A 27443-nucleotide genomic window follows, 5' to 3' on the forward strand; every position below is an offset into this window, starting at 1 on the left:
TGTTGCAAACACAGGTATGCAAATATCTCTTCGTATCCCTACTTTCAATTTTGGGGGGTATATACTCAGAAGTGGAAGTGCTGGATCACATGATAATTCTATTTTTAAGTTTCTGAGGAACTGCCAGATTGTTTTCCAGAGTGGCTGCACCATCCCCACCAGCAGTGCATGAGTTTTGTTTTTTTTTTAATTTTTTTATTGTTATGTTAATCCCCATACATTACATCATTAGTTTTAGATATAGTGTTCCATGATTCATTGTTTGTGCATAACACCCAGTGCTCCAAGTGCATGAGGTTTCTAATTTTTCTGTATCCTCCACAATACTTCCTCCTTGGGTTTTCAATTATTTATTTACTTACTCACTCTTTCAGTACATAGTTGCACAAAGCCTTTCACATGCCAGATGCTGGGGCTACAGCAAGGAACAAGACAGATTCTGCCTGCCCTCGGAAAGCCTGTCATCTGCCATGCAAGAGGGACACAGAGCACAGAGTTACAAGCAGGATAAATGCTTAAAAAACAGGGAGTACAGTCAGCTAGAGCAATGAAATCCTTTATCCCCAAGACTTTGCAAGTCTAGGTTTTATGAACCTGTGACATTTTCTTTCTGGAAGGCACTAACTCAGGTGGCAAGAGACACTACTGGATAGATTCTAACATGGGATACAGTTCCTACATTTAGAAACATGTTCAAACACATTTGTACTTGTGAGAAATGGGGATCCTTTATTATTCTTAACCAAACCTAACACAGCATGTTGCCTGAGCCAGAGAACCTCACATGCTTTAAAATTTGAAATGCTGGGAACAAAGGCCACAAACTGGCAGCTTGAGGGCCAGGCCCATATGATGTTTTGAAAGTTCTGAATTAGTTGCCAACACTTAAAAATTGAGAAATTGCCTGCAGGACTCTGAATTTCTGGCCTCCCCCCAAAACTCAGAAAACCTGGCAGTACTAGGGCTAAGGTAGGAACCGACTGAGCTGAGCTAAGAGCAGCTCTGTCCATGTTAGAAGGGTTGTAGCTGGCCACAGGCCCCATTTGGGTTCTGTCTCCATTCTTACCTGTTTGGCCCCTGTAAGCCTTTGGTCTAATACCAGAGATACTAGCCCCTAGGGCTACTGACCCTGAGATATGTAGCTAGTCTGAACTGAGATGTGTTGCAAGTATAAAATACACACCAGATCTCAAAAATAGTAGAAAAAAATGGGAAGATATTCCCTTAATATTTTTTATATTAATTACATGTTGAAATGATAACATTTTGGATGTATTGGGTTAAAGAAAACGTATTATTAAAATTAATTCACCCAGGGGCCCCTGGGTGACTTAGATGGTTAAGCTTCTGCCTTTGGCTCAGGTCACGATCCCAGGGTCCTGGGATAGAGCCCCACATCGGGCTCCCTGCTGGGCAGGGAGCCTGCTTCTCCCTTTCCTTCTACTGCTCCCCCTGCTTGTGTTCTCTCACTCTCTGTCAAATAAATAAATAAAATCTTAAAAAAAATTAATTCACCTTTTTTTTTTTTTACTTGTTTTAATGTGTCTACTGGAAATTTAGACTGACATATATTATATTTGTCTCACATTATATTTCTATTGGATGGTGCTGCTCTAGAACCCCTTCCAGTTTAGAGTATCTCTGGAACTTTTCTCCCCACAAGGAATTATCACTTGAATTGTGTCTTATTAACTCTTTCTTATAATGCATAACTGCATATTCCATTGATTAAGCAAGGCAACAATCCCAAGGGGGAAATAACTGATGATTTATATAAACTGTAGCTCAAAAAATCTGAAATCATGGGCCTTATATCATTTTTAAACACATTTATTCCTCTCCAGTGGATATAATAAAATAACATACCTAACCATTGCTCTGAGACTTTATTACTACTCCAATATTTAACTCCTATTTTCATTCACTGAAGGTATTTGGAAAGTTACAAAATAAATTGTTCATATTTGTTTATGTTACTTAATGCACTTTAAAATGAAATCTAATCTATTTACATAAACCCTCTCCACAACTCTTTTTGCAAAAAGCTTAGACTGCTAGCATACTTGGCATTTCATAGGGACCATTGGTCTATGATCTTATTGGATAAATTACTTTTTAAAAGTCTTCTAACTTACTCAATCAAATAAGTGAGTGACTTAAATTAATTTTCAACAGGTGTGGGACAAAGGACTCTCAGCCAAGACCAAGGGAATTATTCTATTTTTTTTTTTTTACAAAGACAACCACTTAAATTATTATTCTTTTCTTAGCAAATAAGATGTATTAAAACTAAGTAAGATTCTAATTCTAGATGTGTAGAATACATAGATATTAAGCTGACACATGCTTCCTGATGACATTCGCTTAACACTCAAAGGAAAGCGAAGGATTGAGGAAATTTTAGATCAATTTAGGTACAACAAAACAAGGAAAACACAACTCTGAAGAAAAGCTGTATTTTGGACTGTACGTTCCAATCTGCATATTTACACGGACGTAATTCATCTGGTGAGTGCACAATCTCCCACTCTTCTTTACCCATGTAACTCATAAAGAAATTCCCAGGAATAGTACCCAACTTCAATGGAGCACCACAGAAGTTTATCTTTTTTTGGCCTCCTTTTTTGTTCTCCCTCTTTTCTTTCCATAAATGATTTCTATACTCTATACAGGCCTGAGTTTTGAGCAAGCACATGCAAAATAGTCGATTCCCAGTGTATACACAGTGCCTCATCCCACTATGTGTGAGGCTCTCATTGGAGTTGTTTCTATCTGGGTCATGGGACATGGAAGGACAGACTTTATAAAAAGGACAGATGAAATTCTGGGACGGAGCCCATGAGGCCTACCTATTAGCAGGAGTCTCATCCAGTAGTGGGAGAGAAAATACAACTCATTAGCTTTCATAGGCTTAGGGAATCTTGGTAATCATAAAACTCCATCATTCTTCCAAGATAAAAGTGTGTAATGAAAATGGTGTGGCAGGGCATACACTGCTAATAAGTCCCTAGACACCTTTAAAGATGCTTCAACTTTCCAACTCTTGAGTTTTTTTTTTTTTAAAGATTTTATTTATGTGAGCGGGGGAGGGGCCTAGGGAGAGGGAGAAGCAGCCTCCTGCTGAGCAAGGAGCTCAATGTGGGGGTGGGGGTGGGGGGGGGTAGTTTTCCATCCCAGGATCCTGGGATCATGACCTCAGTTGAAGGCAGACACTTAAGCGACTGAGCCACCCAGGCACCCCTTGAGTTGTTTTTTAAACATATATGCTAGAGTGTGATTATGTCCTTGCTTAATCGCCTGCCTATTCCATTCTCAGACATTTCACAGGGGCAATCAGATTTCAGTGTCTCTTATAGGTTAAAGAAAGGCTTTAAATAGATCACAATTAATACAACAATCATAATGAAAATAGCAAGACAGTCTTGCACAAGTCAGGGACTATGGTAAATCTCCCTGGGCACTTCAATAAGACTAATGTTTATGTCTCGCTAAATGGAAAAGAGAAATATTTTAGACACCTCTAAGAACTCAAGAGCCCACTGAATTTGATGTTGAGAAGGAAGCATTTCTGTATGAGAAGAGCCAACTCTTTTCTGAAATATGAGGCTGACAGGACAAACACAAGAAAACCTTTGCTCTTAGTTTTTAAAATAAGATATAAGATATATGCATAGCTGCTTCCTCCCATCTGACACTCAGGAAAGATTCTAAGGTTTCTACCTTAAAATTGTATCTGGTTTTCATTTGTGTCAGCATCAACTCAACATCTGAGAACATTTTCAGAGATTAGCTCAGAAGGAGCGTTTGCCGACAGTACTATCAGGAAGTGGCTAGACTCTATAAAATTCTGTCCTATAGGGAATCCCGACTTTAAGTAGTAAGTTCATGAACACACAAAATTAAGTAGAGCAAAATAGCACCGATAGACTAGTTGAGGATATGCATGGGGTCTGAAAGAGTATAAATTACCAGGAAATGAGTATTTCAAATGTATACATTGAGTCTCTGCCAGTCTAAGAGAGAGCTAGTACCCCAAAGTCCTAGAAAACTGATCTAGGGCCCAGATAAGCAGGATTGGTAAATATGATAATAAACATATTGCTTGCAAGAATAATGCTTACTTAGCATACTGTTAAGCCCACATTGTTGCTCAGTAAATATCTGTTGAATAAAAGAAGGAAGGAAGGAACTTAGGAAGAGGTTTTGTACTCAAAAAAGCATAGAACCTGAGTTCAAATCCTCAGTCCACTTCCTTGGATACACAACTTTGGTTAGTCACTTAAACCTTAAGCCTCGGATTCCTCAGTGGTAAAATATAGATGATATCATCTATCTCAGAGGCTTCTAGTGACATTAAGTTAGGTTTATATGCAGCACTTAGCACTTAGAGGCACTCATTATGGTGCTCCTCTCAAGGTCCATCTTGTCCATGCTACTGATTCCTACTTTTATTATAAATACAGAAATTGAATACTTATGCCAAGGTTTTACTTGAACAATCAATGCCAAACTGTACATGAATTAATGGGATTTCACTGCATTAATAATAATAGTAATAACCCAAAGGCTAATTATATTATCTAAGTCACTGAATTTTTTTTTCCTTCTAAAATATTTAAAATCATGTGTAAGGCAGTATTTAGAAATAACTCACTATATCCAAACTATGCATCTTTACTCTCCCACCATATTATACCATATATATCTGTAGCTTGGAAGCAAATCTCTAGGCTTTCTTGGTGAACAGGTATAGATTCAGAAATAGCCATTACAATATCAAAGATAAACGGATGCACATGAATATTGGAGCTTCAGAGCATATGCTCCCCCTAGGCTTTGGGGTTTTTGTCATCAAATAAATTTCAATTCCATGATAATCTGGAAGTTCCAAATTTAGTTTAGAACACCTCAAACTTGAACCATGGGCTCCTACAGAAATTACATTTCAAAGTTAGACCTAATTTCAGGACAGCAGCTTGGTTCTGGGGTTCTATGATGATGTCTAATCCCCTAAGGCTCATAGACCTGAGGCCAACAGTTAGATTAACATACAAAAAAAAAAAAAAAAAAAAAAGGCAAACAAAAAAAAAAAAAAAAACAAACCAAACCAAAACAAAACACCAGAAAAGCTTCCCATTGCCTTTATTTTTCTAAAAGAAAAGCTGTGAAAGAAAATGCAAAACTTATTTTAATCAATAAAGCTCAGGCATTATCTACCAAGAATGGACTCTCATCTATATGTTATAAGAGCCTAGGGGCATTACAATTCCTATGTTGTTCAGAAATGTATTTGAAAAGCAGGCAAACAACTTGAGAATGATTTTTAGCCATCTGGGATATATCTTTAAATATAAGTGTACATCATCTATAGAATACACATACATATGCACCCATGCATACACTTTCTCTCTTTCTGTGTGTGTATATATATATATATATATATATACATATATATATATTCCATACATATATTTGGAAAGGCTATCTAACATACGTGTGTGTGTGTGTATACAGTTATGATCTATGCTATATGTACATATATATGCACATATATATCACAGAAAATCCTTTCTAAAAAGATATATTTAAATATCGTGCATACACATGAATAGGTCTCTTCATGGGCTGGGAGCATCATGTTTCAGGGGTAGCTATCATCACATCAGGATCCCAGATTCCTCTTCCACTCTGATCCACATTTGAGGGTAATGATAGTGTTCTTTATCTGACTTAGCTTCAAGTTTCCACTGCATCTCAATTCCATTTGTTATTCAATCTGCAGTCAGTTAAACTACACTTAAGCTAAGGGTATGGGTATATTTGGAAATATGTCCAAGCATCAATCATGGTCATGATTTGACACATTATACTTTGAAAACTGTGTCTTAGCCATATCCATACTTTATTTAGCATAGAAACCTCAGTGCAAATAAGTTATCAAATGGAATGTGGATACCTCTTACAATATCCTAATAAGTCAAACAACTGTTAAAGTGAGTTTAAGAAAATATTTACCAAGAAACTTAAAATGAATGGCTAGTCCCACACAAATGTGTCTCAGACGCACCAGCATTAATTAACCGCATGATTTGGCCTTTCCCACATAGGCGTGTGTGACATTTGTTGACCTTTCACTTGAAATCCAGAATTTTGTTTAATCCTTTGAGCAGTGGATCAAAAGCTATGCCTCAGATGAAGTAATGACTGAGAACTATTTAAAAATAGTCAGGGTTGATTCCCAAAATAGGAATTTTCCATTTGTCTGGCAACAAAAGGTCCCTGTAGATTCCCTATACTGGCAAAGGAAAAATGAGTCTATTTCAGAGTTGAAATTTCAGCTGGGCTTTCATTCTGCCAACATCCTGAATTTTTCAAGTATGCCATTAAAGCAGAAAATTTTTAAACTGACACAATTTATTTGTGGAGAAAAAAGGAAAAAAGAAAATACTTGCATTCGAATCCCAAGGATTAGAACATAATCAGTTAGCTGTCGTTTAATACATGCTAAATTCTGTTAATGAGAAGTAACTCAGGCTAAAAATCTCAAAATGGAACTAAAAGTACAGATTTACATTCTGGCTCTATTGTGTAATGCACACATATATAGATATACATCTACAATTTTCAGTGAATTATATAGACAACTAACGTTGCAAAAATCACTGATGCCCTGACGTATCTCAGAGGATATAGACTAATTAAATAAAAAGACAACAAAGTGCAGGAAATGTTTTACTATCTTTCATGTCATCAATTATGAATGTCACTTTCTCAAGCTAATTTTCATAAAAGCTTCTTTTGATTCAAATGGCTACCCCTGCCTAATGTTCTTTTTTCAAAACTCCCCTTTAACAGAAACCTCTGATGTACTCTGTGATCATCATTAATTTTCTTCTCCTGGTGCTTTACTGAATTTTTAAACAAAAATTTTTTTCTTTCTCTCTTTTTTTTTTGTCTTAATTAAAGTCAGTATTTGGCTTCTTATGAACAATGCCAACCAACTCTATTTTCCCTTTATCCCCGTCCAACTCGGGGTAGGTTTTTCTAGCTGAGACTTTCCTCATCCTTGAATCCCTCTCCCGGAATTTTCTTAATGACGCTGCCCTTCCCAGGATTTCCTGATAATCTTTCCAACTGCAGTTTCATGACAGGTCATGTATAAGGTTAAACTCATTAGAAAACTCATATTTCAGATCCCCAAAGAATTCAATGGTCTAAAGATCAAATGGAGTACCAGCATCCACCCTGGTGGATATCCTGCAAGAACTGAAATACAAATTAAAAGGACCCACCAGGGGCGCCTGGGTGGCTCAGTTGTTAAGCTTCTGCCTTCAGCTCAGGTCATGATCCCAGGTTCCTGGGATGGAGCCCCGCATCGGGCTCGGCGGGAAGCCTGCTTCTCCCTCTCCCACTCCCCCTGTTTGTGTTCCCTCTCTTGCGTGCTCTCTCTCTCTGTCAAATAAATAAATAAAATCTTTAAAAAAAATAAAAGGACCCACCACAAAATATCCTACCTGGAATGCAGATGGAGCATCCGCTTCAAAAACTTCTTGGGGAACTCCAGGTTGTAGGATGGCAGTGAACACTAGTTGTTCAGGACCCTTCAACTTCACTTGCAAGTTTAGTGTAGACATAGCCCTAAAGACTTTGTTTTCTCTTCTGTGTGTTATTTAAAAAAAAAAAGAAAAACAGATTCCACCACGACTCTCTTGCCCACCCTTTTTACTGATAACCCCTACTCAACTTGTATCATCCAGTTTGTTTGTGGGTCCCAGATCCGAAGGTCCACCCCCATCTCTTCATACTGTGGAATCTTAACTGTCTGTTATCTCTGCGGCATCTTCTAAGTGGAAGCTAATCAAGAATTCAAATGTAACTTGACCAAGATTGTTGTCTAAAACTTAGCAGGATGTTCCCTGTGGTGCAGCTCAGTCTTGTCATCTGACTCTCCTAGCATCTTTCTCTAACTTCATTCTCATTGATTTGCCCCTCTGGCCACAGAGCCTCTTGTTCAATCTTACTGAAGGTGTATTTTCATGGAAGTCTCAACAACATTCTTAATTAATTTGCTATTCTTTTGGAACCTATACAAAAGAAAGGGGTCATACTTTTCTGAGTCCTTAAGGTTGCATTAGTACCCGACTGATACAAAGTGCAATGCCATGTTTAACTGGCAGGCTGAAACGACTTTTCTACTCTTCGGCTTATTATGTGTGTTACTGCCCAATTACACTGAACAAGAGGAAAAAGCACTTGACCCTGCAGTATGATTTCAAGGCAATTTGTGCCTCACAATTTTCATTTGATATTTATAAATGTTACTGAAGTTATCATGCCGTATTCTACTACACAATGCAACTTGATTTTTCCCCAGTTTTATTGAGATGTAATTGACATATCACATTGTATAAGTTTAAGGTGCACAACATAATGATTTGACATATGTATATATTGGGAAATTAGTTAATATCACCTCACATAGTTACACATTTTTTTTCCTGTGATGAGAACTTTTAAGATCTACTCTCTCAGCAACTTGCAAATACGTAACAATACAGTATTGTTAACTAGAGTCACCATGCTGTATACTAAGTTACCAAGACTTACGTATCTTATAACTGGAAGTTTGTACCTTTTGGCCACCTTTGCCCATTTCCCCCACCCCACACAATGCAACTTTAAACAGACACTGTTTAAAGCCCTTGCCTAGTATATTCTAAACAAGGTAGCACACACAGAGCTCAGTAAACCCAGGGCTCTAGCATCTCAAGCAGCTAGGCAGGAGCAAAATAGGTGGAATACATACAAACTTCGGACATTATGGCCTTTAATGATTCAAAATATGGGTATTCCTGTTGAAATTGGAAGATAAGTTTCATGAAGACAATATGACATTCCAGGAAGATTTTTAGAAAGGAATGGAACAGGTTTTTTTTTTTTTTTCGTGTGTGTGTGTGTGTGTGTGTGTGTGTGTGTGAACTAGATCAAAAACGGGTTGATAATCTAAAAAAAGAAAATAAGTACATGACCAACTAACAGAAACCTGATTCTTACTTCCTGGTGGATTCACTTTGAATTTGTTATGAGCACTGGATTCACTTTATATTCTATTCTTTACATTCTTTACTTGTGGCAAGGATCTTAGAACCCATTTATTACATTCCTCTTGTTTTAACAGCAAGGAAAGGGAAACACACTGGGCAGCCCCTCCCCAGGACCACAGAGCTTGGACAGGAGCAGCAGCGAGGTCTGAATTCAGCGATCTTGCTTCACCAGCCGGGCTGCTTCCATTGCCAGACCTGTCCATGTTCCGATCACCATCTCCTTTTCTTATCTCCAGTATGACATTTCTGTTCTCTCTTTTCATTCTAGGTTTGAATCATCCAAGCCCTTGTCTTTGAATCTCTAGATTTTTTTTTTTTTTTTGCAGGGGGTGGAGGGGTTCTTATTTGTTTGTTTGAATGGTTTTTAGATTTGGCACCTATTCCTTACCCGTAAGAAAGGTGTCTGGGCACACACAGATACATGGTGTGGCTTAGAAGAGCAATTTGTTGCCTTTTAGTTTATTTGTAAACCATACTTGGCTTGAGGACTCCATAGATTAGGGGCTTTTGCTGTTGTTTTCATCATTATTTTATCTCTTGTTGCTCCCTTCCCTTCCCCTTTGATATTATTATTACTGGGCATAGAAGGGTCACTTAGAATAGGTTAACTTCCTCCTCCTTTTCCCCAGATGGGACTGCTGAGCTTCCAGCTGTATCTTCATCTCTAATAAATCAGTTTCCATTTCACTCACTCGAATTCTTTATCATAATGTTCCCCGTTTTACATCAAATTGACTTTCTCATTTTTGGTTTCAAAGCTTTCATTTATTCTTCACTTATGAATCATCTGTCATTTGACCCAAAGTCATACTCTTTCCCAAAGCTTCTCTTCCTATTCCCTTCTATTGTTAATTTGATTGATCAAATTTCTGTTTTACTGGTGATGTTGACCATTCGGCTAGGAGTTTACCTTTCACTTGCTTGCTTCAACACCTGCTGCCTATTTTATGTAAGATGAACATATTCTTAATCTCAGTAGACAGGGACAGAACTTCTAAGCCATCCCCACAGGAACAGAAACGGTGTGAATATAGGTACACTGATGGCTGAGACATGACCAGCTCAGATGGGGCTGTGTGTGTACAGGACTGGGCTTGATGTGGCTATGTGGGCAGCTCCCTGGTTTACCTTCCCACTGGCCCACCTTGATGTGTAACCCAGCCCCCAGGGTGCTGTGTCCCACATGCAGAAGGCCCTTATTAATATGTTCTGCTGCTCACTGGGGTAATGTGGTAATGTGGGGGCCTCTAATAGCACCTCCCCACCCCATCATAACTGACAGCTCCATTCTTTGAGCCACCACTGAACTGTCTGCAGTTGTATTAGTGTTCTCCTAATACTTGCAACCGCATCTGTTTCACTATCCAACTCTGAGCTCTTTAAGTGTCTGAATTATATTTGGATCCTCACAGTTGGGGCTTACCAAGTGATTAACAAATGAGACTTCTACTTCCTTTAAAGGGCTCCTTCACTCTCAATTCTGGGCCTCAATGCACAGTATCCATTTTGTAATACTGAGTTTATTAGTAAATACACAGTGTGACAAGTTATTGGGGAAATCAGAACTGTCCAGGGCTTATATGTTTAGGGGTGAAAAGTACTCAAATACTAAAAGTAACAGGGCTTTATAGAATTTCTATGACAACATATGAAAAAGAAGTGTTGGTGATAGCTTTGAAATATTCCAGTTGTGTTCTCTACTGCTTGGAATAACCTGTACACTTGTTCTGTTTGTGCTTTTATTAGATCTTATTTTACTTTTTTGGTGTCAGGACTCTAAATTTTGAAATGCTATTTGATCACCACATCAAAAACTAATGATGTATTGTATGGTGACTAACATAACATAATAAAATAAAATTTTAAAAAAATAAACAATATGTTTAAATGTTTAAATTAGGGGTGCCTGGGTGGCTCAGTCGTTAAGCGTCTGCCTTCGGCTCAGGTCATGATCCCAGGGTACTGGGATCGAGCCCCGTATCGGGCTCCCTGCTCAGCAGGAAGCCTGCTTCTCCCTCTCCCACTCCCCCTGCTTATGCTCCTGCTCTCGCTGTCTCTGTCAAATAAATAAATAAAATCTTTAAAAAATTTTTTTTAAATGTTTAAATTATTTGCATTATCATCATTGATCTCCATACAATGTAATGGTATCTACAACAAAAATATAGTTATTAAATATAGCTTTGAAATATTTCAGGACACTTAAATTGATAGTGTAAAATATCAAACAGTTTACACTTAGTGTCATGTTTTTCAGAGGATCATATAAGTATATTCACTTCTTTTGTCTGAATATAGACAAAAATTCATTTATTTCCCTAGAGAAGTTATTTTCCTAAGCATCAAGAAATAAACTCTCATATATCACTATATTTAAAATGTAACTGAAAAAGTATTTCCATATTTCAAAAAATATTATATAAAGTAATGACTCTTGAGATTTCTGGCCAAGATTTATAGTTAGAAATACGTATTATATTGCAATCTAGAACCAACATAGGTATACACATATTTAACATGTGTATGAAAATTCTCTTTTGCAAAATATTTAAAAGATTTTATTTATTTATTTGTCAGAGAGACAGTACAAGCAGGGGGGAGCGGCAGGCAGAGGGAGAGGGAGAAGCAGGCTCTCCACTGAGCAAGGAGCCCGATATGGGGCTCGACCCCAGGACTCTGGGATCATGACCTGAGCTGAAGACAGATGCCCAACCGACTGAGCCACCCAGGTGTCCCTCTTTTGCAAAATATTTAACCTTACATGATGCCTTTTGGTATTTCTAGTCTATCCTATTTAATTTTTAAAAAATAGTTGGTTTTGAATTACTAAATTGATTTTCCAAACCACTGATGGGTCATTAATGATTCATGATCTGCAGTTTTTCAATACTAAAGAAGTGGACTCTAGAGTTCACAACTTTCTCCATTAGATCCTGGTAATGGCAAGTTACTTAGAGAGGCTACTGGTCATAAGGAGGGTTGGCCCATGAAAACTGTCACCTTGGGCAGCCAAGAAAGGCACCAAGTCATTGTGGGGTATACTTACCCCGTTTTCTCAGGATAGTGGCCTCCTGATTAATTACTTTGCAAATTACTCATTAAAACTTGGCTTTGCAAAGCTAGCCCTTGATCTAGTTATTGCTGCCAGATTTCCTGTTTACACTGAACTCAGTATGTTAGGTTATTGTCCCCACTGAAAAGTACTTTAGACAAGGAAAAAAGGTGAATCAAAGTAAGAAATCAGATTCCTAGCATCATTCCAGGATACACTCTGGCAAAGAATTAGTGAATATTAAATGACTATAGGTGAAATCTAGCAGCCTTCTGACAAAATAATTCTATAGCAAATGGACCATAAAGTTTAATATAGTGTGATTAGTCTGCATTGCTTTCTCCTGGCAGCCACTGACAGGCACTGGCAGTCACTAGTAACTTTAAATATCTCTTAAAGAGGTTTCAGGATGAACATTTTCTATATTCCTAAATTAAGAGGTAGGGTAAAGCATTCTTGCAAGTACACTGATACACATTTTCTCCTTACATAAACATATTTCTACCCCAAATCATGTGGTTCTAGATACCTGCTTCAATTCAATTGACTACCATTGGCACATTTATTTTCTTAATTTTGAACTTAAGAAAAACCATAATCAAAAAACCAACTCTTAGTTTTGTTGATCTTTTTCTATTGTTTTTCTATATTCAATTTCATTTATTTCTGTCCTAATCTTCATTATTTCTTTCCCTTTGCTAACTCTGGGCTTAGTTTGTTCTACTTTTTCTAGCTCCTTGAGGTTTAAATTTAGGTTGTTCTATTTTAGATCTTTCTTCTTTTTTAACATATGCATTTATGGCAATAAACTTCCCTCTTAGCTCTGTTTCTGCTGTATTTTACATTTGTCTTGAGGTATTTTCTAATGTCTTTTTGATTTTTTCTTTGACCCAACGGCTGTTCAAAAGTGTGCTGTTTAATTTTCAGATATTGGTGAGTTTTCTAGTTAGTTTTTTAAAAGATAAACAAAATTGACAAACTCTTTGTTAGACTAAGATTAAAAGAAAACTCAAATAAAATCAGAAATGAAAAATGAGTCATTAAACTGGTGCCACAGAAGTGAAAAAGATCATGAGACTACTGTGAACAATTATATACTAACAACTGGATAACCTAGGAGAAATGGATAAATTCCTAGAAATATACAGCCTTCCAAGACTAAATCATAAAGAAATAAAAAGTCCAAACAGACTTATAATTAGTATAGAGATTGAATCAGTAATCAAAATCTCCCAATAAAGAAAAGTCCAGGATTGGATGGCTTCACTGGTTAATTCCATCAAACATTTAAAAAAGAATTAATGCCAATCTTTCTCAAACTCTTCCAAAAATGGAATAGGAGAGAACACTTCCAAACTCATGAGGACAACATTACCCTGAAACCAAAGCCAAAGACCACAAAAAAAGAAAACTACATCCAATATCTCTGGCGAATATAGATGCAAAAATCCTCAATGAAACACTAGCAAACTGAAGCTAACAGCACATTAGAAGGATCACACCACAACGAAGTGACATTTATCCCTATGATGGAAAGACTGTTCAACATATGAAAATCAATGTGTCAATGTGATACACCACATTAACAGAATAAAAGATAAAAATCACATGAGCATTTCAATAAATGCAAAAAAAGAATCTGACAAAATTCAGTATCTTCTTGTGATACAAATTCTCAACAAACTAGGAATGGAAGGAAGATACTTCAACCTATAAAAACCATATATGAAAAGCCCACAGCTAACATCATACTTAATGGTGAAAACTACAAGCTTCTCCTCCAAGATCAGGAACAAGACAAGGATATCCATTCTTGCCACTTCCTGTCAATGAGGTACTGGATGTCCTAGCCCAAGCAATGAGACAAGAAAAAGAAATAAAAGTTATCCAAATTGGAAAAGAAATAAAATTGTTCCTGTTTGCAGGTGACATGATTTTATATAGAGAAAACCATAAGGACTCCATAAAAAAGCCTTTAGAACACATAAACAAGTTTAGTAAAATCGTAAGACACAAAAATCTGTTGCATTTCTGTATACTTCAATGAACTATCTAAAAAGAAAATTAGGAAGACAACCCCATTTAAAATAGCACCAGAAAAGAATAAAACACTTAATAATAAACCTTAAAACTATGAAACACTGATGAAAGAAATGAAAGAAGACACAACAAATGGAAAAACATCCACGTTCATGGATTAAAAGACTTAATAATGTTAAAACATCCATACTATATCCAAAATGATCTATAAACTCAATGCTATCCCTATCAAAATTCCAGTGGCATTTTTTGAAAAAACAGGAAAAAAATTCTACAATTCTATAGAACTACAAAGTTACAAGAATAGCCAAATTATCTTGAGAAAGAACAAAGTGAGGATATCACACTTCTCGGTTTCAAAATACATTACAAAGTTACAGTAATCAAAACAGAATGGTACTGACATGGAGACTGATATATAGACCAAGGGAACAGAATAGAAAGCTCAAAAATAAATCCATGCATATGGTAGACTGATGCTTAGTAAGGGTGTCAAGAATACACAATGGGGAAAAAATAGTTACTTCAACCAATAGTGTTGAGAAAACTGGTTATCCACATGCAAAAGAAAGGAATTGGGCCCTTACCTTACTATACATAAAAATCAACTCAAAATGGATTAAAGACTTAAATAGAGGGGCGCCTGGGTGGCTCAGTTGGTTAGGCAACTGCCTTCGGCTCAGGTCATGATCCTGGAGTCCCTGGATCGAGTCCCGCATCGGGCTCCCTGCTTGGCGGGGAGTCTGCTTCTCCCTCTGACCCTCCTCCCTCTCATGTGTTCTCTCTCAAAAAAAAAAAAAAAAAAAAAAACCATAAAAAAAAAAGACTTAAATAGAAGACCTGAAACTATAAAACACCTAAAATAACACAAGGGAAAAGCTTCATGACGTTGGTCTTGGCAATAATTTTATGGCTATGACACCAAAGCACAGGCAACAAGAACAAAAACAAGTGGGACCACATCAAACTAAAAAGCTTCTTCACAGCAAAGGAAACAATTAGAATAAGATTTTCCTAAAGAATTGAAATCAAGATATTGAAGGGATATTAGCACTCCTATGTTCATTGCAGAATTACTCACAAAAGCCAAATATGGAAACAACTTAAGTGTCCACTGATAGACGAATGGATAAAGAAAATGTGATGTATACATACAATGGAATATTATTCATCTTTTAAAAAGAAGGAAATTCTGCACTATGTTGACAACATGGATGAACCTTGAGGACACTATGATAAAAGAAATAAGCCAATCCCAGAATGACAAATAATGCATTATTCCACTTATATGACATTATCTAAAATAGTCAAATTCATAGAATCAAAGACTGGGGTGGTGGTTGCCAGGGGCTGGGGGAGAAGGAAATGGGGAGCAACTAATCAACTGGGATAAAGTTTCAGTTAAGAAAGATAAATAAGTTCTAGAGACCTTCCATACAACATTGTACCTATATTCAACAATACTATATAGTGAACTTAAATTTTTGTTAAAAAAGGTAGCTCTCATGTTAAGTGCTCTTACCACAATTAAATAAATAAATCAAGCCTCAATCAACACAATTTTTTTCTGGGAAGGATGACATGCAAATGAACTAGTTTCTCTATCTCTTCCCCACACCACTCCTAGGAGGATTATAGGTCAAACTTTTTGCTTATCATGTAATTTTTTTTTTTTTGTAGAGGTTACCTATTATATATAGGTTACTTGGCCTCATGTCAGATAAAGTACAGCTTCTCAGCTGATGCCAAACAGCCTTTTCTAAACTAACACAGGATCAAGTACATAATTTAGGGTAGTTCAAGGATGTCTACCTTACCGTCATGCACTGCAGCTATTGAAACTACAAATCAGTACTAAGAGGCACCAAGCTCGGGTCTTGCTGTCAAATCCATATATATCTAACCCACAGGGAAGCTTAACCTTCCTTACGTCTAACAAAATCAGCCCTACATAAGTCCATTTCCTCCTGATTGGTTCTGTAATAACAGGAAAACAACTTTGAACCTCACACAACTGAGTACTTAATTTTATAGTTTGTTCATTGTTTCTCATATGTTTATTTCTTCTCTCAGTGGCCTTTAGTTATTCAAATGCTGGAGTTTTGTATTTTTCTTGTATCATCTCCTGCCTCCATTAGGCAATGGTACCCACTTGACACTTGTGGTCTGACCAGCTGATTTCTGAGCTTATCTTGTGTGTGCCATTGGAGACGTGAGTAGAGTCTAGGATGGGAGCAGGTTCTGAGAGTGTGGCCCTTGAGGTCCAGAGAACCCTACACTTCAAGAATTACATATCAGCATAAAAGTTGTCTTTGATCCATTGTAAAGTCTTAGAAAGCAAATGTCTGCAATATTGTGATATCAAGTTCATGTACCAGGCCACAGCATGCTTGTGGGCAAGTGCCTAATAAAAATTATTTGAAAAAGAGTATAAAGCTATGGGCCTTTTAAATTATTTCTAGTAAATAGTATGTTATTTTACACCAGTTAGCTTCTAAATACCTTAGGATTTGATGTAGATCTGAACAGAAAACCAATGTGTAATCCTTATGTCAGTTTTTGAGACACATTTTTGCATACAGGTAATCATATTGGGTGTCCTCCTTTCAGACATCTAGGGTAGAAGTATTTACTTGTCATATGGGTTCAAAATGCAACACACTTCTATGGGCTGAAAAGTTACTATATAAATAATATAGGGAAGCCTTTCCTGTGCCTTATGTCCCCAAACATGATTAGCTAGTATAAAAATAGAATATACCTCAAATGATAAACTTGGTGACTTATTTAGTTTTATATTTTCTGACACTCATATTTAAAAATAATTTTTTCATTGAGCAAGAAGAAAATAAACCAAACAAATATAGTACATGTGGGGGTGGAGAAAATGAATCTGACATTTTTCCTAGTGCCTGGCTTTGACTATTATATTTCTAATTATAGAGCTATGGACAGGGTTGTTTTAGGCTAGAATGCAAAATGAGTAAGAGGAGATCATTTCCTGGGTAGAACCAGATCATTTTCTAAAGTAACATTAATCTTTTTTTTTTCTTCCTATCAAGACATAAAACATGGGTGCCTTTTATTTTAATGATGTAAGTTTCCAGGTAATTGAATTAGAGATGCAGAAACATGGCCTGATGTTGATAAGCCAGCATGATCTGGCTGATTACCACATCTTCCTTAGGTAATTTTCAGAATCATTAGGATGCTACTTACACACACACACACACACACACACACACACCCCAAAATCATTCCCTGAGATTCATCTGCCTTCAATGTACATCTCATTAAGACATTATAATAGAAAGTCATACGTGATGAAATTATCATCCTCCACCAGTAAAGCAGATAAAGTGAACTTATGTCCCCTAGGTGCCTTTCCTTGACCAACAACTAACCACACTGCAGAAGTCACATCACTCATGTTCTTCCTCTGACCTCTTGATTTTTCACTTCATCTAAATGGCTTAACTAGATCACCTAGGCTTCCACCTGGACCAGCTAAACAGCACTGGGATGAGGCTCTAATTTTCAAACCTGGAGCCTCATGGTTTTACATTGAGCACCCAGAGGGAAGACAGGTTGTCCTCCCAGGAAGGTCAGTTAGGTTCTGACATGTTAGAGAGGTTTCAACCAGATGTCTCAATGAACTTTCCTGGATATGGGAGTGTTGTGTAGAAGGAGTTTCGCCGTCAGGCCATCTGCAACATAGACATCTATGTTGTTGCTTTCAATTTTTTCCGAATGACATTTGTTTTAAAAATGCCCAGACCCCTAGGAACATAAAAGCATTCATTAGAGTTCAGAGACAACTTAAAAATATTAATGCCAGAGCTTCCCTATCTGTCTTCCATCACCATCCCAAGCTGAGAGACTGAACTGCCTGCAGTAAGACATAACTAAATTAGTTATGAGTTTCTGACTTTATTTTTATAACAAGAGCCTACTACATGTTGGGTACTGGCCACTTTAAATATTCTCCTGCTTTCCCCTCACAACAAACTGGTGAAATAGGTATCATAATCCTCATTTTACACATGAGAAAACTAAGCACCTACTATGTGCTGGGTGCTGGTCCAGGTGCTGGGGTTGGAATTAGTTACTATGCATAGAGTTGTCTGACTCAGGTTATACTGCCCAGAAAAAGGGTTCTGTTTAGCAGTATGATTTCCTACCTCTTTGTTGCTGTTCACCACACCTCCTAAATCCAAGGGTCAAACTCTAGAGAAAGGTGGGCAATCAAGAACAAATCTAGATTTATCTATAGAGCTATATCCATATTGCTCAACTGCCTTCAAAGTCAGCCCCCATATCAAATCCTCACGCTGGTGACCACTGTTTGGATGGTCTGCCCCTCCTCACCCACTGGACAGAGATTTCACACAGTAAACCCAAGAGCAGGTTCATTGTGAGGGAGGTGGGTAGATGTGTTATTTTGGTAAACAGCAGGGAAAGTGAACTTAGACAGTACTGGATGATTACACCTTTTTCTGTTGGAATAGAATAGTCTGATCATTTAATAGGAAAACAAAAATTTTGTTCCATAAACAAATCTAAGATATAACAAGATGATTTATAACTATGCTATGAACTTCATTAGTAGAGAAAAGCAACTAAATATTTCTGGTGGAGAATGGTTTGGTTTACACGTGCAGAGTAATCAGTTTTATCGATCAACTGCCATATCTCCAGGTAACTGGCACTCATGGGAAAAAAAAAAGGACTATTAACAACTCTAATGTGGAACTGAAAAGGAAAACAAAAACAAAAACAACTTTAAATGGTGCTCTAGGGTGAAAGGAGAAGCTGCTGAAGTGACCAGATTTTTCTATATAACTGAAATATATTTTATCTCACTACATAGCATCTAATTATATTATTTATAGTCACTGTCACCAAACTGTATAGAAGTTTTAAGCAAGCAGGCTGCAGTTTAATTTTTTACAGGCTAAAATGTATCTATTTATAATGCTGAAGAAAGCATTGTGAAATAAATAAAAATTTGGAAGTGTAATGATTAATGGAGGTATTGTCTCCATTTCACAAAAGAATTAATTAATTGAAAATAAATAAAAATTACTTTTTTTGATTATTAAGCATGTACTAGAAAAGATGATTTTTGTAGGAATATATACGGAAACCAAGTCATCAAGCTATTTAGTGTGTGGCCAGTTCCTTAAATCCTGGGAGACATCCAACTCTAAAGATATTTAAATTTCTCTGTACTTACTGAAAAGTTACATTTCCATGCATAATGATCTCAGCTCTCCAAAACTTTCAGTTTATTTCCCTTTTAGGCTCATTTATTTGCATTATCTTATCATCACAATACACTATACAATACAAATTAAGCCAAAACTTTTGGTTAAGGTGTGATTAGTAGTAGACTGACTTCAGATGAAGCTGGATAAGAGACTTTGCTCTTATGGTTTCTAAAGAGCTCAAATTTTAAAAATTGTAAGGCATATTTTAGATTTTTACCTGCATCATTATGATGAACTAGAAGCTATTCTTGAACCTAAATCCATTTTGAGAATAATTAAAACCAGTAAACATCACTGTCCTGAATTAAATGTTGTCAGTCCCACTCTCCTACTCTTTCTAAAACAACAGCATTTTAAAAGTGCTCTTTATTTTTTTTTTAAAGATTTTATTTATTTATTTTAGAGAGAGAGAGAGAGAGTGAGAGAGCACGAGAGCGGGGAGGGTCAGAGGGAGAAGCAGACTCCCTGCTGAGCAGGGAGCCCTATGTGGGACTTGATCCCCGGACTCCAGGATCATGACCTGAGCCGAAGGCAGTCACTTAACCAACTGAGCCACCCAGGCGCCCCCGTAAAGTGCTCTTGGTAACGTAAGAAAGGAATGGAGCCATCCAGGTAACTGTAGGGAATAGATGTGTATCAAATACCCTGACAGGTATGGAAAGTAACCATGATGATCTATGGAGGAGAAGGTCCATAAAAATCAGAGCAAACTGTCAGAAAGCACAAAATGTGGGGCAACTTAGCTTCATGGACAAATGGTCCCACATACACAGGTTTACAGCCCCAGAAGGTACATGGATGTTCACACAGATGGCCCAAGCCATCCAGAAAAGGGAAAGTTAACCTCAGTACTCTCTATCAGAAGACAGAAGTGAGAGTCTTGGTTTAGAGACTCTCAACAAAGCAAGATTAAGTTATCTGAAAAACTAACACGTTTAGAACATGTTCCTCTATAGTGGTAGATGAATGAGGCTTATTGTAACTGTGAAGTAGTAAGTGACAGACTTTACATAAGCCCTCCAAAAAAGATACACCAAGCTACTGCTGATGCCAAAGGAAGCACTCTATTTGTCAACAGAGGGACCCATTTGGCACTTAAGCAATAAGGCTTCAGAATCAGCTAGGATAATGAGATTAACGTCAGTCTGCCATCACCTTCTGCCATGGTTGGTTAAACCTCAATGAAGATCTTTCAGTAAAGCATATCCTCTTACCTAATGGATGCTCAAGTAAAATAGAGACGACCTTGCAAAGTTTGGCAAATAAGTAAATCCATCCACAAAAATCCAGAAACTGCACTCAAGTTCACAGATAAAACTCATGAGCAGACCTGATAGTTCAAAGGGTCAGCAGAAGGGAATTCAGTCAGTTAGTGCAAAATAAAGGTTAGTTTGAATCTCCATTTTAAAATAAGGTCGAGCATTCTCCACAATACTGATGATAATACCAATATTAAGATACTAGTAAAAAACTTCCAAAAATAAAAAAAATTCACATATTTAGTGCCAATTGATCACTAATAGTGTGTGGCACAAAAAAGGACAGTCATTAAGCTCTCAAAAACCTAACTGCATCTGAACCAGGACTTGGTTATGACTTGATTTCATTTTTATTGATGTTATTTCAGATGTTATTTTATTTATGTTAGTCATTTTTAAAAGGGGATTCTGTTTAATTTATGTATGTTATTCAAGCACCCATTCTTTCCACTGACCAGTATCATTACTCTTGAGGAACTTCTACTCTGAGTAGAAAACAAAATGAGTATCATTAATTCTTACTACACTTATGATTCCAAAGCTCATATATTTTTAAAAGTACTGTGTTAGTAGGCCATATTTTAGAATTTAGGATTCTGAAGGTATATTTGGACCTTCAGCTGTTTAGGGCCATAAACAAAGCTGTGGGAATTTATGCCTACTTGAGCCCAAATAATAAAGGTCCATTCACAGAACCCATTCACTGAGATGGCAGCCCAGTTTGCCCGCTCAGCTACACCATCCATCATCTTCCGCAGCTGTCAGACCACACTGGCAGTGGATGGTATCACCCTCCATACTGTTCAGCCTCATAGAACGGCCTCCCCTCTGATTCTGTAATTTCTTGGATTAACTGGGTGCTCAGGAAGGTAAGGGTTCAGGTTTAAAAGCGAAGTGCCCCTTTCCCCGGCTATAGATGATGAACCTGGGTGGTTTAGAACATCTCAAACTTCTTTCAGGACAAATTGAATAAAACTTACAGTTAGCAAAGAAGAGACTATTATACACAGGGGAGAAAAACTAGAATTGTCGTTCTTAACCACTTTCTGGCCATGGATTCCTGTAAGAACTTGATCAAAGAAAGCTATAGACTCTCTTCCAAAAAAGGAAAGAAAAAAAAAAAAAAGGAAAGAAAAACAAAGAGAAGATACATGTTGCCCGTGTTTCACACAAATTTCAAGGGAGAAATCACTGATGTTCTGAATCTCATCCAGGATACAAATGAAGTCAGTAGTGCCTCTGCCATTTTCCTCAGGTCCCTTGTTAACGTTGAATTGTTTCTTGTTGCCTAATCCAGGGTCCAGCTGGCATTGGCCCTTGGCTGGGCCAGTGGGCCTGGGGTGCTGTGTCAGGCAGGAGATGAGAGGAGGAGGGTGCAGACCCTGGGCTCCTCCTGTCTGTCTCCTAATCAACAGTCCTCACACCCGGTCCAGAGGCTGTGCTAGTTTTGACTGTCTTCTACTCAATGGGGATAATTCACATACAATTTCTATTCAACACTTCCAGTATTTCTTTCCAGTGCTAAGGACATGATCCAACAAGAAATCAAGTTCTACTTGATTCTCCTGAATTAAGTTTCAGTAACAATACAATTAAAAGCACATACTATAATGTGTTTGTGTCCAATTGTCATTTCTGATAAATGCCTCAACTGTTTAACAAACACTGAGAAGAAACTGAAAACACCCAAAAGGCACTCATCCAATTTGCACTAGCCTGTAAGTGCTGGCAAACATCAGTGTCTGGGAAGGCTTTTAATGTTATTGATGGCTTATTCAAATAGCCTGGAGTGGTCCCACTGGGCCTGAATCACTACTACTGCTAAGGAATAAGCCACTTATAAAGCAAAGATGGGGAGAATATGCTCAGAAGTAAATGTTCTGCAATGTCTAAATCAAAATGGCCCTTCTCAGCATCTATGATGTAACCAGACGGCAGTAACCCTTTCTTCCAGTTATACAACCCAACTAGCTGTAAGAATGCCCTGAAAGCCAAATGCCCGATGACTTCCTTTAAGAAAGAAAATCTTGTAAATAGGTAGTGTGCTGTTTCAGGAGACTTTAACAGCTGTGATGGTCACAGGAAATACCATGGTCTTAAAGTTTGTTCTTTTAGATACATCACATGTCCTTGTCGAGGACAACAACGTCAGGGAATTAGAAAAAGACATTGTACAAAAGGAAAAAAAGGACAAGAGAGAAATGGAAATGTGGAAAGAAGACTTTAAGTTGGAGGAGAGAGGGCTAAAGAAGTAAGACAGGTGCCCCATGCTGGTCAGGGAGGAAAGGGTGCTGGCATACATGTAGTCATGCTTGGCTGCTGGTGATTTCAGAGCTCAGGGGCCCTTGGTGGAGAAGGTAAAAGAACACAAATATATGAGGTTACAGAATAGTGGCTCTGATTCATTTTTTAAAATGTGTTTGTATTTTACATATATGTATATACCCACACACACATATATATATCCATATATATGTTTGTATTTCGCAGGAGACTGGAGGTAAGAGGGCAGACTGAGGAAAGGGGAGCTTAAGTTAGTATTTGTTTTAAAAAATAAAAGAACATCAATTACTTGGAACTTGTTTGAAGAGTTTTTTTTTTTTTTTAAAGATTTTATTTATTCATTTATTTGAGAGAGTGAGAGAGAGAGAGCACATGAGAGGGGGGGAGGTCAGAGGGAGAAGCAGGCTCCCTGCCGAGCAGGGAGCCCGATGCGGGACTCGATCCCGGGACTACAGGATCATGACCTGAGCCGAAGGCAGTCGCTTAACCAGCTGAGCCACCCAGGCGCCCATGTTTGCAGAGTTTTGATGGGCTTTTGGAAAACCCAGATAGAAAAAAGCAATTTACATGCTCGTGAGCAAAATATCTGGATAAAGAACCAAGAAGGGACAGTAAGTGCCTGATTCTACGAGTACCAAACACCTTGCTTAGTGCTTCTCACAGTGAAGACACTGAGGTTTCAAAGACTGATACACTCAAACTGCAGGAGCACAAAGACAGGCTGGGCTCTGCTTGTCTCTCTGGCAACCAAATTTTGGCTACCTCATTGCTCGTTAGGCTCTGAATCAGGGGCTAATCAGGAAAAATAAAAGGAGGAGAAACTCAAATCAGTCCATTTGTGAGCAGCTCTGGCTGAAAGACGGATGGGGAGGAGATTTAAACTGTCATAAAGTTTGGTTATTATCTGTGGGTTTCAATTATCGTTGGCATCGCGGCTCCCAGGAGAAGCAGTAATTGAGAGCCAGCTGCAGAAATTAAAATCATAAGATAGGGAGGGTGTCAGTATTCTGAATGGCAGCTTTTGATCGGCAGATGGGCTTGGTTTTAAGAGGCCAGTTGGCAGGGTTGTGTGTCTCCTGACATTCATCTGTCAGAGGATGCAAAGCAGAAAAACCTCATTCGCACTTCCATGTCAGAATCACCAGGATACTCTGATGCCCCTCGTTAGGTGATGAAAATAATGAGAAGCTCATGATAACAAGAGTACTAATACCAGGCAGAGGTAGGAATCCAGATGTAGAGTTCTCACTCTGCAAGTGAAAACAAGCTTGCGCTACTCTAAAACTCCTCAAGATTGGGGTATGTCTTGTGTAGAGATGGACATAGTCCCCAGTCTTGGGGCTAAGTGGAAGCTTTTCTAGTGTCTCAAAACACAAGGACCAAGGTCTGATAACTTTCAGGTTGTCTAAAAAGCTATGTAATGATTTACTATCATGGAAAGACATTTGGGATAAATTGTATTAGCCTACAAAAGCAACTTACAAAACTCTATATTAAATGATTCCATTTTTTGTGTATAATATGTGTGAAAAAAAGAAATATGGGAGGGAACATGCAAAATGCAAACAGTGATCACACTTAGAAGGTGGGATTATGGGTGGCTTTTATTTTCTAATATTTAACTAAATCTTTAAATTTTTCAACATTGAACACATTAGTTGCATAATAAAAATATTTTAATAAGTATTAATATTAAAATATATTTTAATGTATCTTAAGTATGTTAAAATATTTTTTAAATGTATTAATCAGGGGTCACATAGCCAAGGTGTTGAACCTGTGAGAATAAAAAAGCAATTTCATAACTGATTTCTAAAAACTCCTAAATGGATGCCCCAGGATCTCTTTAAGGAAAAGCCAGGAGGAATGCAATGTAGATTTCACTCACTACAATATATTTACAAGAATGTTTAAGATCTGCTAACTACTTACAAACACATAGAATCTGTAATTAAATGCACTCTATTTAGTCATTACTTCAAGAGTAAACTTAGGGTTGCCAATGGTTTTCTTCTTACTTGAGAAGGTAACATATCCAGGACTTAAAAAATAGAAAATGAAGGTAAGAGTTCTTCAATTCTTGGCATCAGAGTGTTGAGTGGAAACTTTCCTCCTGTTCTACTTTTGGTGGATTTAATTCCACTGTTCTGCTGAGTGGGTACAGAGAATTCCTGCAAAGAATAATGCCAATCTGTGCCCCCACTTTAAAGTGTTTGTTTCCACTTCTGCTGCTTTCTAGTCATCTAGACACCCCATGTAAGGCAGAAAAGATAGATCCCTGAGAGAAGAGACGTTCTAGACTGGACTATAGGTGCCAGCAAGGATGTGCCTATAGAATGGTTGATAGAATGGTTGCCATAGCAGTGGACATGACTGGGCTAAATTTGAGAGACAAAAATAGCTAGGATTTTCACTAGACTGTCACATTACAGTCATTTCCAAAAACAACAAAAGTAGCAATAACAATAGGCAACTACTCTGTACTAGGCCATTAGTGCACTAGATATTTTATATATATTCTCTCGCAAACTCGTAACAACGTTGCCCAGTAGAAATCAGCGGTCCCATTTCAGAGACAAGAAAGCCAAGACTGACAGATGGTAAGCATACACCCTGGGAGTATTATGTAGGTGCTTAAATTCATGATTCTGGGGTCAGACACTCTGAGTTCTTCTCTCAACTTCTTCACTTGCTATCAGGGTGACATTGGGCAAAATATCTAGCCTCTTCATTCTTCAGTTTCCTAACCTATAAAATAGAGATAATAACTGGGTCTATTACACAAAGGGGGATTGCTGTGGAGGTGAAATGAGGTAAGGAGACACTGTAATGCTATTGGCTTGGAACTGACCACACAGTCTTCAACATGTTCACTTCTCATTCTGTGGATGAGGGGACGGCAAGTCCAGATCAGTCTGAATCAAAGCTCTCCCCATTCCAAAAACATACCCAAGATAACATAGCCACTGTTCAAGAGATTTCCAACCTTTATTCTGATCATTTTCATAGTCAAGAAAATTATTTTCCATTCCCATGCAGTACTCACAGAGTTTCCACCAGCAGTTTCTACAGAAATAAGAAAAACTGCTGAAGTGAATATTTTGTGAGGATTGAGACCAAATTTCAAAACTTTAAGTACTGTTTTGGATAAGTGAGATCAAATTTCAAAATCTTAAGTGCTGTTTCAGGTAAGTGTGCTTTTAAGAGATACAACTACGTGGAGACAGTCTAATGTGCTATTAGAGTCTGTGAGTGTCCACACTGAAGTCTTCTGTTGGATTTGTTTCTACTGTTTAGAAAAACATCTAAGTAAGAGAAGAAAATCCTTATATGTAATTCTGTCTTAAGTGGTTTCTGAATAAAGTCCCTATGATCTAACTTCGTTAGTGGTGGTTTAAGGATTATTTTTATTTTTTGTTTTACTAGTTCAACAAATGAAAACGAAGTCAGTAGACAGAGACTTCCAAATTCCCAAATCACTTTTGATTTTTGTCAAAGCACAAACTACACCTTTAAGCTGTAGCAATTAATCTGTTTGTTTTATGCCCTGGACATTATCATGTGATGATCTAAGATTTGTATTTCAATGTCCAAAATGTTTGCTCATTTCCCTCAACCCCATGCACCAGAATCTGAGTAGTCATGCCACATATCCCATATTTATGTAAACTTGTTACATATTTTATTTTTTTAACTTTATTTTTATTTATTTATTTAAGTAATATCGATCCCCAACGTGGGGCCTGACCTGGAGATCAAGTCACATGCTCTTCCGACTGAGCCAGTTTTACATATTTTAGATAAGTTTTTATTACCCATGCTCTTTCTCATTCTGTCATTTTACCTTTTAGAATTTTTTATTATATTTCCTTATTTAAATGCTTTTCAGTTTTCTATATTCCAAAGCATCTGTCTTTTGTAAGATGACATGAACATTCAGAAAAATCTTCATGGCCTTCAGACCTGGGATAAATACATTACTTTTCTTGTTTTCCCTCCCTTCCTTCCTCCTTCCCTCTTTCCTTTCCTTCCTTCCCTCCCTTCCTTTCCTTTTGTATTAAGACTGCATTTTTTAGAGCAGTTTTAGGTTCACAGCAAAACTGAGGGAAAGGTAAGAGATTTTGCATATAGCCCTGTCCCCACACATGTATAAGCTCCCCCATTATCAACATCCCCCATCAGAGTGGTGCATTTGTTACAACTGATGAACCAATATGGACACATCATAATCACCCAAAGTCTACAGTTTACATTATGGTTCACTCTTGGTGCTGTATGTTCTGTGGGTTTGGACAAATACTAAATGACAAGTATCCATCATATGCATATGGTATTTTCTTTTTCCTACAACATTTTGTGCTATGGCTTATCTGAAATTTATTACAACACAGGTTTCCTCTGCTATCCAAAAGTTTGCTTTACATCACTTAGCTTT

General features: G+C 37.4%; 1 protein-coding gene across 5 annotated transcripts in view; it reads right to left on the bottom strand.

Annotated features, from left to right (window-relative positions):
• Positions 1-27443, bottom strand: part of FRY (FRY microtubule binding protein) — a 426749-nt gene that overhangs the window by 391835 nt on the left and 7471 nt on the right. The window contains exon 1 of one of the 5 annotated variants that reach the window (XM_032403232.1): positions 7515-8421. The exons of the other annotated variants lie outside the window; for them this stretch is intronic. Coding sequence (XP_032259123.1) covers positions 7515-7534 — 20 coding nt within the window. The 5' untranslated portion in view covers positions 7535-8421. Of the gene's footprint in view, positions 1-7514; positions 8422-27443 lie in introns of those variants that run through there. 5 annotated transcript variants of the gene reach the window in all.

The sequence above is a fragment of the Phoca vitulina genome, unplaced genomic scaffold (assembly GCF_004348235.1).
Source record: "Phoca vitulina isolate PV1807 unplaced genomic scaffold, GSC_HSeal_1.0 scaffold5, whole genome shotgun sequence".
In the NCBI taxonomy this organism is placed as follows: Eukaryota; Metazoa; Chordata; class Mammalia; order Carnivora; family Phocidae; genus Phoca; species Phoca vitulina.